Here is a 15,000-nt window from a genome sequence, read left to right on the forward strand (position 1 = left end):
TCCTGTCGCAGTCAACGTGTGGCCCTAAATGGAGTTCTTTCATCCCCTCTTCCTGTGCAGGCTGGAGTTCCTCAAGGTAGCGTTCTGGGCCCTGTTCTTTTTCTGGTTTTCATCAATGATCTCTCGGACTCTCTGGAAAATCCTCTATTTCTCTTTGCCGATGACTCCACCCTCTGCCGTACCATCTGTCATCCCTCAGACCGGCAAGCAGCAGCTTCTTCGCTCACTGCAGATCTGGATAAAATCACAAACTGGTCCAACACGTGGAACATGTCTTTCAATCCAGACAAATCTCACACTCTCACTATGTCTCTTCGAAAGGACCGTTTACAAAACCCCCCATCCACTTTCTCAACAATCCTCTGGAAGAAGTCTTTTCTTTCAAGCTTCTGGGTCTCACTATCTGCCATGACCTTTCCTGGGAAAGTCACATTTCCAACCTTGCCTCAAAAGCCAGTCGCCGACTGGGAATCCTCCGTCGTGCAAAGTCCTTCCTCGGCCCTCTTGAGCTCCTGACCACTTACAAAGCTTTTGTCCGTAGCCTGATGGAGTACTGCTCTCCCTCTGGGCTGGTGCTCCTGCCTCCCACCTTTCTCGACTTCACGCTGTCGAAACCAGGGCTTTTAAGATCATTGGCATCTCCCGCAATGAAGCTGAGTCTTTGGGCCTCTCACTCAATCACCGCAGGTTGGTCGGTGGTCTTTCTGTCTTCTACCGACTCCTCTCCAGCCTTGCCCCCCTGCTCTCTCTGCGATTTGTCCCCACCACATTTCCACAGGGCGCTCAAGGTCCGCCAACAACCCCCTTCTGGTAAAACTACCAAAATCACGAATCACTGCTCATCTTCACTCTTTCATTCCTCTTTTTTCCCGCCTTTGGAATAAACTTCCTCACTCTATTCTTTCCCATTCTTCCCTCCAGGCTTTCAAAACAGCTGTTCACCACCACCTCTTATCTTATCCCATCCAAATCCTCGATCTTTTCTACCCCCGATAATCCACCCAAGCCCACTTCCTTCAATTCTCCTGCTTTCCTTCCTGAAAGTCCCTTTAATGTCCATCTTCCCCTCGCCATGTTCCCCGTCCCATCCCCATCCCTCTCCCTTCCACATTTCACCTGTGTCTGTTCCCCAATGTTTTGTCCCTTCCACTCCCGCCCCTCTTGTCTCATGCCTCATTGCTGTGAGTTGTGTGTTAGCTCTCATACGAGCCTCGACCAAGGTATACAAAAAAAAAAAAAAAAAAAAAAAAAAAAAAGCTGGCAGGATGGCCCAGACAAGAGGTACCCACACACTTCCAAGCTGTCTTGCCTGGGTTCGAATCTCGACCCAGCTATTAACTGCCATCCTGGTGTTTCACAGGTGGCAGGGTGATTCATCAAGGTATGTGCCGTCTCTTTGATGGACATTAAACTGGATGTCCTGTCTACCAGTGTTCGTTGGTGGATGTTCAATATCCTACGGTGTCCTTCATGAAGAGTCGGCGAGCTATCACCGGCACCACAAACAAATGACAAATTCTTGCACCAACTATTGTACTTAGTCGAATGTCAGGCCTGGCCAACCAGTTCGTGAAAAACTTGGACCAAAACCTCCGCCCCCATGCAAACCACCCTCCCTGCAACCTCCGCCCTCCCCTGCAACCTCCGCCCTCCCCTGCAACCTCCACCACAGCCTCAACCCCCTCTCCAATTTCCATCCCCCTGCAACCTCCGCCCCCGCTGCAACCTCCGCCCCCCGCAGCAACCTCCGCCCTGCCCCCTGCAACCTCCGCCCCCTGCAACCTCCACTCCCCTGCAACCTCCACCACAGCCTCAACCCCCTCTGCAATTTCCATCCCCCCTGCAACCTCTGCCCTTCCCCCTGTAACCTCCGCCCTACCCCCCTGCAACCTCCGCCCTGCCCCCTGCAACCTCCGCCCCCTGCAACCTCTTCCCCCTGCAACCTCCACCCCCTGCAACCTCTGCCTCCCCTGCAACGCCCGCCCCCTGCAACCTCAACCCCCTGCAAACTCAGCCCCCTGCAACCTCCGCTCCCCTGCAACCTCTGCCCCCTGAAACCTCCACCCCCTCGCAACCTCCGCCCCCTGCAACCTCCGCCCCCCTGAAACGTCCGCCCCCTGCAACGTCCGCACCCCTGCAACCTCCACCCCCTGCAACCTCCGCCCCTGCAACCTCCGCCCCTGCAACCTCCGCCCCCTGCAACCTCCGCCCCTGCAACCTCCGCCCCCTGCAACGTCCGCCCCCTGAAACCTCCGCCCGCTTGCAACTTCCGCCCCCCCTGCAACCTCTGTCCCCCTTGCAACCTCTGTCCCCCTTGCAACCTCCACCACAGCCTCAAATCCCCTCTGCAATTTCCATCCCCCCACAACCTCCACAATAGCGTGGGCGTAATTGGTAATTGTATTTGTTTAATAAGAAGAAAGCGGGATATTCCAATAACATCACCAGTGATACCAATCCAACATCCTTTGATATTTATAAAATGTTTTTGTTATTATTAGTGTCAAAATCATCAGCTGTGCGGCGCTTACATGTAGCACGGTATAGTTGGCAAGTATACAGTTGTGAACAAGTTTTATGTAAAGTCAGAAGCAAATGTAAGAAGAATTCTACGTTCGCTTCTCGGCTTTGCCTATTCCATATTATTATTAAATAAACATCACCAATGTCGAATTCAGAAAGAAGAAGAAGAAGAGGCATAGGAGATGGAAGAAGAAGAAGAAGAGGGAAAGGAGGAGGAAGAAGCAGAAGATAAACGGAAGAAAAAAAGATCCTCGCATTGTTACGTCATACTGCTCTCTGAAAGAACGTTCAGTGTTGGACAACCGAGCGAGTCATGCGGACGTTTTGTGTCGTGTCGTTACTTTTGGCGGTTGCCATCATCCTGCTCCAAGTTCTGAATACAATCTTCCTCATCGACGTAAGTTTTAACAAGACAGGAATCCATCGGAATTCCCGTTAATCCCGTTAATCCCACGAACGCGGGTTTCGTGCACCGATGCTCGTCCACGGAGCTTGGAAGTGAAAGCTCGACGTCACGAACCCAGTGTGTTCGGGTTCCGATTTGATTTCTCCACAGAATATTCATCGCTCTTTTGAAGCTTTCAGGTGGAAACCCGCTGGAGGGTCGGGGGGTCATCCATGGCTCCTCGTCGACCACTCCACCAACGTGGATGGGTGCTGCCGGGCTTGAACGAGTTTCGCCGTAATTACGTAGTATTCTCGCCTGACGTCATTACGTGGATGTTTACGTTGAGAAGCTCCAGCTGGTCTGAAGCATCAACTGAAACCAAATTCCGTTTGTGCAGCTCATGGTGGAGAGAACGTGTCGTGTTGTTGTTGTCCCATTGACCGGTTCCCTCACCCTGTGTGGTGAAATCGCCGAGTGAAGAATAATTATTTAACGATGAACCTCATTTAACGATGTTCCTCATTTAACGATGCACCTCATTTAATGATGTTCCTCATTTAACGATGCACCTCATTTAATGATGTTCCTCATTTAACGATGAACCTCATTTAACGATGTGCCTCATTTAACGATGAACCTCATTTAACGATGTACCTCATTTAATGATGTACCTGATTTAACGATGCGCCTCATTTAATGATGTACCTCATTTAACGATGCGCCTCATTTAATGATGTACCTGATTTAACGATGCCCCTCATTTAATGATGTTCCTCATTTAACGATGAACCTGATTTAACGATGTACCTCATTTAATGATGTACCTGATTTAACGATGCCCCTCATTTAATGATGTACCTCATTTAATGATGTACCTGATTTAACGATGTACCTGATTGAATGATGTACCTCATTTAATGATGTTCCTGATTTAACGACGTACCTCATTTCACGATGTACCTGATTTAACGATGTACCTCATTTAATGATGTACCTGATTTAACAATGTACCTCATTTAATGATGTACCTGATTTAACGATGTACCTCATTTAATGATGTACCTGATTTAACAAAGTACCTCATTTAATGATGTACCTGATTTAACGATGTACCTCATTTAATGATGCACCTGATTTAACGATGTTTCTCATTTAATGATGTACCTGATTTATCGATGTACCTCATTTAATGATGCACCTGATTTAACGATGTACCTCATTTAATGATGTACCTGATTTATCGATGTACCTGATTTAACGAAGTACCTCATTTAATGATGCACCTGATTTAACGATGTACCTCATTTAATGATGTACCTGATTTATCGATGTACCTCATTTAATGATGTACCTGATTTAACGAAGTACCTCATTTAATGATGCACCTGATTTAAGGATGTACCTCATTTAACGATGTACCTGATTGAATGATGTACCTCATTTAATGATGTTCCTGATTTAACGACGTACCTCATTTCACGATGTACCTGATTTAACGATGTACCTCATTTAATGATGTACCTGATTTAACGATGTACCTCATTTAATGATGTACCTGATTTAACGATGTACCTCATTTAATGATGTACCTGATTTAACGATGTACCTCATTTAATGATGTACCTGATTTAACAAAGTACCTCATTTAATGATGTACCTGATTTAACGATGTACCTCATTTAATGATGCACCTGATTTAACGATGTTTCTCATTTAATGATGTACCTGATTTATCGATGTACCTCATTTAATGATGCACCTGATTTAACGATGTACCTGATTTAACGATGTACCTGATTTAATGATGTACCTGATTCAATGATGTACCTCATTTAATGACGTACCTGATTTAATGATTTACCTGATTTAATGATGTACCTGATTTAACGATGTACCCGATTTAATGATGTACCTGATTTAATGATGTACCTCATTTAATGATGTACCTCATTTCGTGATGTACCTGATTTTGTAATGTACCTCATTTAATGACGTATCCATTTAATGATGAACCTGATTTAATGATGTACCTGATTTATTGATTTACCTCATTTAACGATGTACCTGATTTAATGATGCACCTGATTTAATGATGTATATGTGTTTGACTTGCAGGACTTCCAAAGTGTTTTTTGTAATGTTTGGAAGGCTGTCTCCACGTTTCTTCATTATCAGGTAACATGGAATGAATCCAATAACACATTCACACATGGTGCACACCTCCACACCTACCTATCTGGTACCTACTGTACCAACCGAGTTAAATGATGGGGAATCACATTGATAGTTTCTCCATTTTCACCCTGCTGCTCTGGCAAAGTCGTAGATGTCAATTCCTCACAGCGTTACCTCAACCTCATTACATTCACCCCTTCAACCTCTCTATAAATAAAATTCTGCACAATAGCAGGAAGTTCGAAAATGTTTCGTTCGAAGTTTAGTATCGTCAAGGTAAACATCAATTTACTCGAAGGTGAGCAAGTTGTTGTTTTAATACTTATAGAAGTTGAAATTTATTTATTTTTCTTCGTCTGTATCGAATCTGGTGATAAGTGAATGACTCGTACATATGTTTTTAATGATCCACAAAGTGAAAGGTTGCAGCCGGTCATGAAAAAAAATCACATCCGGTAATGGCACGTCTGATGAACACACCATATTAGGTGGTACAATCTGTCTTCTCAAAACACCATAACAATCACTTTTTTTCATAAATATGCCGTGAGAATGGAAGTTTAGAAAGTTTAAATGTTATTCATTGATGTTTTATTAAAATGATGCATTTATGACGTGGATTGATGAGGGAGAAAGGGTCAGAAGGTACTTTCCAATAGTACGTAAATAATAGACACAAAAAGCATCACACACACACACACACACACACACACACACACACACACACACACACACACACACACACACACACACACACACACACACACACACACACCTCATCCATTTACAGCAGATTGTAATCTTGTTTGCGACATCATTTGAATCGGAAGTTCATCTTTTAATTGATGAAACAACAATATTCCATGTTGTTTCAATGGCTTACTTTTTGGCAAGTCAGATAAAGGCTTAAAAACGTGCCACTGACTGTGTCACGACTTTTATAAGGACTATCACTTTTAAAGTGATGTAAGGTTTTATGAGGTGGGACTTAAGAGCTTCATTTTGAGTCCCACATTATGGGTTCAGATGTTATGAAAAATCCCATTTGTACTGAAAGAATTTATGGTTTTCAAGCTCTTACATCATCACATACTAATTATACATCATTTAATTAGTCGAGATGGGCTTTCTTCCTTCAGTACAACATCTGTGAACAAAGTTTTGGATCCGAGATGCTTTTCTTTTTGATATCATACAGTTGATTTATGAATTAATGTAATTAATATCACAAATTAATATGTTAATTGCATGATTGTGAAGTTCACAAAAAAGTACATTTAATTGGCTTTGTTCACTGAAATTTATATTTAAAAATGTTCGGTGTTACGGAAGTTATTACACTTGCCGAAGGAGAGGGTATTGCATTTAGGTTTGTTTGTTTGTTTGTCCGCACAGAACTTTCGTGTTTTTCTCCGCAACCGCTTGTTGGATTGAGATGAAATTTTCATCATTGGTGCAAGTACTCATGAAGAATGTTTTAATGATGATTATGATGTCATAGGTCACGTAGTGTGGCAGCCATGTTGGAAAAACAGGAAAAAAATTGGACCTCCCTATGTCAACCTGCGCCAAGGAAAAAATTGAAACTTATCACGTGGCAAGTGCTCCTCATGGGGAATAAGCGTGATTTTTTTTTAAATGACATCATAGGTGCTGTCGTCACGACATCACAATTATATATGCAGAATGCTACATTCGATCCGTATGAAAATTTTTGAGGGTCATCTCGGGATAAAATGATCCACAAAAAAAAAAATTCATGACGTCATCAGTCACATGATTTGGCAGCCATATTGTTGAAAGAATTAAAAAAAAAATCTTCTCTGGAGTGACGAAACAGATTGAAGCGAAACTTTACAGGTTTGACCGCCTATCCATGAGGAACAAAAGGTTCACACATATGATGTCAGAGGTCACATGGTTTGGCAGCCTTATTGAATTTACCCTAAAACTGGTATCTCCCACGATTAGTCTGAGTCTTTGGGTCTCTCACTCTCTCAAGATAGGCAGGTTGGTGGTCTTTCTGTCTTCCACCATCTCCTCTCTGGCTTCACCACCCTTGCTCTGTCTGACATCTGTCCCACCCAAATTTCCCCACGGAGCTCAAGGTCTGCCAACAACCCCCTTCTGGTAAAACTACCAAAATCAAGAATCATTGCTCACCTTTGTTCTTTCATTCCTCTTTTTTCTTGCCTTTGGACAAACTCCCACACACTCTTCAATCCCACTCTTCCTTCCAGGTCTTCAAAACAGCTCTACATCACCATCTATTATCTTCCCCCTGCCAAAACCATGATCTTTTCTATCTCCGTTAATCCACCCCAAACACACCTTCTTCAAATTCTCTGCTTTCCTTCCTGAAAGTCCCTGTAGTGTCCATCTTGTTTACCCCGTGTACTCCACCCCATCCCACTCCCTTCCACAAATCTCACGTCTATTTCCCACTGCTTTCTGCTTCACTCTCATATGCCTGGTGTTGGCTTTCTGGTTAGGGTGGTTGGCTTTGGATCCTATGGTCCCGAGTTCAAATCCCGCTCAGCTGTTGAAATAATACCAGGTGGGGTTAACTTGGCCTGTCATCCTTCCGAGCTCGGCAAAATTATTGCCAGCATGCTGGTTTTCTGTGTCGGAGGGGAGACCCGTCCAGGATTGTGCCCAATCGCCATGGAGACTGCTTCAGCAGCACCAATGCTCTGCACAGAGAATGGTCCCAATCTGCTCCTTCTCTCCCATCCCGTCTGTCTGCTGCTCCTCCTGCTCCTCAGATACAAATATCTGTGTGTTAGCCCTCATATGAGCCTTCATTTTGTGTATATATTTAAAAAAAAACAATACACCTATAAAAAATCTTCATCTCCAGAACGACTGTGCAGATCGAGGGGAAACTTCACACAAATGTTTCCCAAGGCATGTGTGTACACGTTTGTTAAGGAATAGTTTATTGGTCACATTTGTTTGGCAGCCATATTGGACTGAAGAAAAATATTTATTAAACCAATGTCACCCGCAGGGTGACCCGTATCTTGCCAAAAGGTGACCACGTGTGACTTCTTTAAGGTCACACTGAGGTAAACAGAGCTGCTATCCACCAGGAGCGACTCCTTGAGGAATATCTGCCTACGAGATTCCGATGAGAATCGTTCTACAGAGTAACCATGAAAAATATGTGTTTGCCTCATAACGTCACCAAATGACGTCATAATCTCTCAAGCTTGACATATCTAGAAAGCACTCATCGAGGTGTTCAATTTGAGGTACTACACGATATGGTTCCTAAAACTTGAAAATTTGACCTTGGGGTCAAATATGTTTGACCTCAGGCACTAACCATGAAGGTCAAGGCCAATCGCCACCAAAAATTAATCAGCTGAGTGCCAGACCATATACTACATTCCCATAAAGTTTGGAGACGATTAGATTAAAATTACTCAAAAAATAAGGGTTTTGTCGACTCCCCTGATTTGCGACAAAGTGACCTTGACCTTCAAAATTTTATGCGCTGAAAGGGACCTCTATAGGCCTCTGATATGTGAAGTTACAAAAATTTCCAATGATAACTGTGCTCTGCAGAGTGATTTATACGTGATTACAGACAAAAAAAAAAAAAACATATGAAGGTCAAGGCCATTCGCCACCAAAAATTAATCAGCTGAGCGCCAGACCATGAACTATATTCCCATGAAGTTTGAAGACGATCCGATTAAAATTACTAAAAAAAATAAGGGTTTCGTCGACTCCCCTGATTTGCGACAAAGTGACATTGACCTTTGACCTTGACCTTCAAAATTTTGTGCACTGAAAGGGACCTCTATAGGCCTCTGATATGTGAAGTTACAAAAATTTCCAATGATAATTGTGCTCTGCAGAATTTTTTATACGTGATTACAGACAAACAAACAACAAAAAAAAAAACATAAAAGCTGACTAACATATATTGCAAAAACTTCGTTTTGGCAAGATAATAATGTTTTCTCTTGAATCGTTAAATCAATTGACGTGAAAATTCAAATTTATGATCCAGTGGCGATGGGGAATAAATGTTTAAATTTCAACTTCATCGGACGTATCGTCTCGCAACCGGTTATTTAATTTTTTGATATGGGTTCTTTTTATTTTATTTTATTTTATTAATTTTTTTTAAATAAGGCTCACTTGGCTGTGCCTGGCTGGGTTGGAGGGTAGAGAAGTAGCAGCTGAAATGTGAATCCTATCCAGGTTCCTCCTGATTTCATTTTTGCTTTTTACTTGTTTGGGTTCCTTCTGATTATTCCAATGCAGGACTGTACCAATTTGGGCATCCATTTGATTTGAATTGAATTTATTTTAATCCCATTCTAAATTCAATTGAATAATATAAAATATGTCATGGGTCAGGGTCAGGTGTCCGATCAAAGCAGGGTTGTATCAAAGCATGATGTCTTGGTACCCGGTCATCACTGCCAGCGGTTATATATTGGCAGTTATAATTGTCTCTTAATAATTATGTAACACCAGTACACAAATGCCACCCAAAATACACCACACAAAAGCAGTCCTGGTGAGGTTCTGCAATCTCTGATTGCTCTTTTTCTTCTTGCAGTTTGAGACATTAAACACCTGAATTTGGGTCACAAGCCTTCACATCCAACTCCATGTGAAACAAAGGCCCCCAAAAAATCGACCATTTTCACAGTTTTACAATACTAATACCTTCCTTAATATTAACCCTAGAACAAGGATTTATATATTGTTATGGATTTGGAAGCCTTTCGCACACAAATAGCCAGGACCCCCAATAGTTCAGATATTTCGTAAAGTAAATGTGGATAGTTAGAACCCCTCCCTATGTCTAATGGGTTACTTTGAATGTGTGTGCTGCGAGTTGCTTTATAGTCAGGTCTTTTTACATCTACATTACAACAACACTGTCACCTCACTCCACCGACGCCATTATCCACGTGTTTTCGGCTGAAGAGGTAGGCGGAGCTTCCATCGCCTCAGATCGGGACTTCGCTCCAAAAAAAAGGGATGGAATGTTTCCTCTGGCCAATGGGCGGAGAGCGAGCATCGCTGACGCACTCCAGCCAATGGGAAGCCAGAACGCCCGAAAGAGCAACAATGTCTCTTCGGGGGGGCGGGCCACCGAGACCCCCCGACACGCCCCCCCCCCCGTCCAATGAGGGGCGATTTACCTCAAGGGAAAATCCCTCCACCCGGCTGGAGGGAATGAATAATTGTCGGTGCGATCGGTCTGTCGTCGTCTTGTTCCCCGGTCGTCGTTTTTGATGCGCTCGCCTCGTCCTGGTGCCTGACTGAATCGCGCTGTCAGGAGCTCTTCGTCCCTGGTTCTTGGTGCGTAGTCAAAGGTGTGGGTTCAAGTCCCACCAAGGTGGTTCGTGCTGGTAGCTGGAGCGGCCGATTTCCTCTCCACGGACCCCCGAGTCCCTCAAGACCAGGTCGGCCAAGCCGTGCGAACGTAGCCAGGTACCCGGCCGAACTCTGTCCCCACAGCTGAACTATCCTCCTCGGCTGGAGGGCCGAATAAAGACCCGGTGGGGTCCATTTGTTTTGTGTGTGTGTGTGTGTGTGTGTGTGTGTGTGTGTGTGTGTGTGTGTGTGTGTGTGTGTGTGTGTGTGTGTGTGTGTGTGTGTGTGTGTGTGTGTGTGTGTGTGCCCAGTCTGTAAGTAGAATCGTATAAGTGCTTTTGCCATCATTGTACATTGCATCCTAGTCGTGAAAACTCTGCTCTGTGTCTCCCTCCCTATTGTAAATAAATAAGTGTTAAATGTTCCAGCTCGTTGCCTGTCATTTCTATCATTGACCCAGCATGCTGCGGGCTTGAGAAATAGGGAGGCCGTTTGTGCCGTAAATTGTACATTTGGACTGACGGGCTTTGGTAATTTCACTTGGTTACACCGGACCGAGGTCGGTAAAACGACCCGGTTCGACAGAGTCCGTCGAGGGTGTGGCTTCGCCAGTAATTCCAATCGCGTAGTTACTTCGGTATTTTGGCGAAAGACGAATAACCCTACGCTACGTGGTTGAAATATTGGCGTCCACGGTCCACTAAGCCAAGGGACCAGGCCCGTCGCTAGGGGGGGGGTGGGCATTTGGGTGCAATGCCCCCCCATGGCGCATCTGGTGCCCCCACTTGTACGCCACCCATTTATGCCCTGTTGCACCCTGTGAACAACTTAGTGTTTAAGGACGAGCGCCCACTGTGAACTTGCTGTTTAAGAGTTCACCTGTGTGAACCAAAACCCTTATTCCAGATGTTCAACATGGTGAATAATTAGGCCTTCTTGGATAAACTGTTCTTTAATAATATCCTTCTTCGAATAACAGTCAAGAGATAAGTGTGCGCTTCCCAGCGCACCTCCAAAAGCAATTGGCAAGACAATACAGTCCAAGACCACAAGATAAAAGATAATAACGCAAGCACCAACACCAGCAGCCAAGACCTCATGTCGAATGTCGATGTTGTGGGTGGTTATATATATATATATATATATATATATATATATATATATATATATATATATATATATATATATATATATATATATATATATATATATGTATATATATATATATATGTATATATATATATATATATATATATATATATATATATATATATATATATATATATATAATATATATATATATATCATGGATCATTTCGTTTTAAGGAATAGCCAATCAGCGCATTCGATATGGAGACCCTATTGAGCAGGTTAGCTGATTGGTTGTAAGTTAGGTATAAATGTAATATAGTCATTATATGATAATATGATTTAGGAAAAGACATAAATTTACATAATTAAAGATGAAGTGGACGTGCACCACGTGACCTTCACAACCCGTCAACCCTCCATCTTACAAAAGTAATTTTATAATAAAAATTTAAAATGTGTGTTTGCAATCGTGCATACATTTGAAATTATGCAGATAAAACCTGTTTTTGATGGATGCATCATTTAATAAATAAAACCGTCAACCGTCAAATGTCGCGAGATTAGTAACACAAGTCACGAGGGACGAATCACAGACCGCGAGCTTGCAGCAGGAGAAAAAGACGTGGATGATGGATATACGAAAATGGCTCAGAAAAGGGAAAAATGCAACCGACGAAAATAAAGAAGATGATGAAAGACATGTTGGAGGAGGAGGAGGAGGAGGAGGAGGAGGAGACGATCATGTCGATGAAATACCGACAGAAGCTGGCCAACCTGGCCAAGCCAGCAATGTCAGCCCTGCGGCTGGAGCCCCAGTGCAGGCAGCCGAGTTGCCACGCTCGGCGGCGGCCTCGGGATCAGTTGTGACTGTCAAGCCGCTTCCCGATGATCTTGGAAGTGAGAGACCGAATCAAGTTGTTCTACAGCGGTACCCTGGCCATCTGTTTCAGAACAAGAGTCGCTCGTTTGTGTCCTCGTGGTACCAGACTAATGAATGGCTGGAATACAGTGTGCAGACAGATGCAGCATTCTGCTATCCATGTAGGAAGTTAACACCACACGTGGCCCAGTGGACTCTACTTTCACAGTGCGAGGCTACCGGAATTGGAAACATGCCATTGAGAAAGGCAGGGGGTTTTCACAAACACGCAACTTCAAAGGAACATTGAACTTGTGTTTTGAGGTGGAAGGAGAATGAGAGGTGCATCAATTGTGGTAAGGAAATTTCCACACTCCTCAATGCTGAACAACTAAATAGAAACTGGTACTATGTGTCTGCTCTTATAGATGTTGTGGGATTTCTCGCCGAAAATCAGATACCTTTTAGAGTGAGCCTTGATAATTTTGAAGATATGTCAGACGGGCACAGTGGGCTCTTCCTCTCGCTTTTAAACTACACACTCAAAAAAGACATCGAGCTAGCCGAAATAATAAAGCATATCCCACGAAACGCAAGCCATACTAGGCCGAAAATGCAGAATGAACTGATCTGCACATTAAGTAATGTTGTGACGGATGCCATCGTGGAAGAAGTAGGCACATCGTGGTTTACCATCAAGGTGGATGGGACGAGGGACCCCACTGAATATGAGAACATATCAATCATCATTCGCTTTGTATCGGCATCAAATGAAGCAACAGAGCGTCTACTCACAATAGCTACAGCCGACGCTGGAGATGCAAAAACATTGACAAACCTAATAATTGCAGAGCTGACAAAAACAGGACTTGACACATCAAATATATTAAGTCAGGTGTACGACGGGGCTTCGGTAATGGCTTGAAGCACGGTGGGGTGCAAAAGTTGTTGCAAGAGATATTAGAAAGAGAAATCCCCTATGTGCACTGCTTAAATCACCAACTCCATCTGGTAGTTATCCACGCACTGGCAGCAGAGAAAGCTGTCACTGATTTCCATGAGGTTTGTTGTTGCCTGTACAAATTCTTCAGAAAACCCACTGTTGCTGCACAGTATAAAGGTGAGCGGTTAAAACGACTTCTTGATCAAAGGTGGACGGGACATTTAGCCACCGTGTCTGTGATCATAGGATCTTTTAAGGATATCACATCCTTACTGTCGGAGATTGATGCAGAGCGCGCCTGCAGTGCAGTGATGAGGATGGAGGCAATTGGGCTTTTGCGGGAAGTCTCTGGGCCTGCCTTCATGTTCATTGCTATCTTTGTACAAAAACTGCTGATGTTGTTAGATGGCCCTAACAGACTCTTGCAGGCAGAGGACATGGACTTGCTAACGGGGTTGGAACTGGTGGCGAGTGCTACAGAGTGCGTGAAGAAACTCCGCTCTGAGGATGAGTTCACTGATCTGTGGAACAAGGCCAACGATGCTCGCACTTCTACACCTGCACCACCAAAACGGAGATGCACAATGCATAAGAACTTGGAACAGTTTGTAGTTTTGGAGACTACAGGACAAAACAACGACAATGACAAGACGGAACTGCAGAGGGTTTTTTTTTTACAGCGCAATTGACACTGTGCTTGGCGAGATCGCTCGGCGCTTCAGTGAGCGCAACACACAACTCGCCCGTTCACTCGCTGCCTTGAATCCCGAAAATGGCACGTTTTTGGATCCCCACTTGCTCCAGTACATCATGACATTAACAAAGTCAACCATCAGTGAAACAGAGTGTGTGGTTGCAAAGCAGTTTATTCTCTCACAGACAGAAAAGCAGCCAAACGAGAGATGGACAACACAAAAACTCCTCTCAACATACCACAAAACGCTGGAAGCCATGCCAAGTGTAGTGACTGCTATGAGAATCGGACTAACATTTGGTACGTCCACTGCCATGTGTGAAAACTCATTCTCAACATTGAGGAATGTCTTCACTGACCATCGACGGTCCATGCGCCATGCACGCAAGGCACAACTGATACAGCTGGCCTTCGAGAGAGACCTCACATGTAAATGCCTGAATGAATGGAAGGAGAAGGTCCTCAGAAGATTCCACACCGAGACACGTCGCCTGCAGCTCTTCTGACAGCGAGTACAGTGGTATAAAAACTATACGAGGAGTTCAGATTGTGTGTATGACTGCTGGTGATTCGTGTGTGGTTGTGGTTACAGTGTGGTTGTGGTCAGCACCCGCCGTGGTCGGCTGCTTTGTACTTCTGATGTTTCAGTTAAATGTTGTGTTTGGTGCTTTGCATATCCCATATCTAGTGCTTTGTGGATAACCTTACCTCTGTGTAATTGACTGTTTTAAATGCGGACCTTGTGGTATCTTCAGGCTGGGCGTATTTGCTGTTGATAGTTTAATGTGATGATCACAGGTCATAGCCTACTGTATCTTATTTCAAAGTGCACTGATTCTGGTGCCAACCTCCCCTGTTTAGTCATTGTATCTCTGGTATATTAATTTTCTAATGCCAATTCTTGACAACACCTTGTATAAGTGCACCTGAATTGGTGCCAATTGTCTAATCATTGAATATCTGCATTGTGAATGTGCCAG

At 43.8% G+C, this 15,000-nt stretch overlaps 1 protein-coding gene across 4 annotated transcripts in view; it reads left to right on the forward strand.

Annotated features, from left to right (window-relative positions):
• Positions 1 to 15,000, forward strand: part of LOC147023288 (uncharacterized) — a 139,862-nt gene that overhangs the window by 88,588 nt on the left and 36,274 nt on the right. For all 4 annotated transcript variants that reach the window (XR_015060125.1, XR_015060124.1, XM_085888539.1 and 1 more), the window contains one exon: positions 5,027 to 5,086. Coding sequence is in view for 2 of the 4 variants with exons in the window: in XM_085888539.1 (XP_085744665.1) it covers positions 5,027 to 5,086 (60 nt within the window). In the remaining 2 variants the exon portion in view is untranslated. The remainder of the gene's footprint in view (positions 1 to 5,026; positions 5,087 to 15,000) is intronic.

Source organism: Eptatretus burgeri, chromosome 7, assembly GCF_056783735.1.
Source record: "Eptatretus burgeri isolate ZD-2024b chromosome 7, Ebu_testis_v1, whole genome shotgun sequence".
Taxonomy (NCBI): Eukaryota; Metazoa; Chordata; class Myxini; order Myxiniformes; family Myxinidae; genus Eptatretus; species Eptatretus burgeri.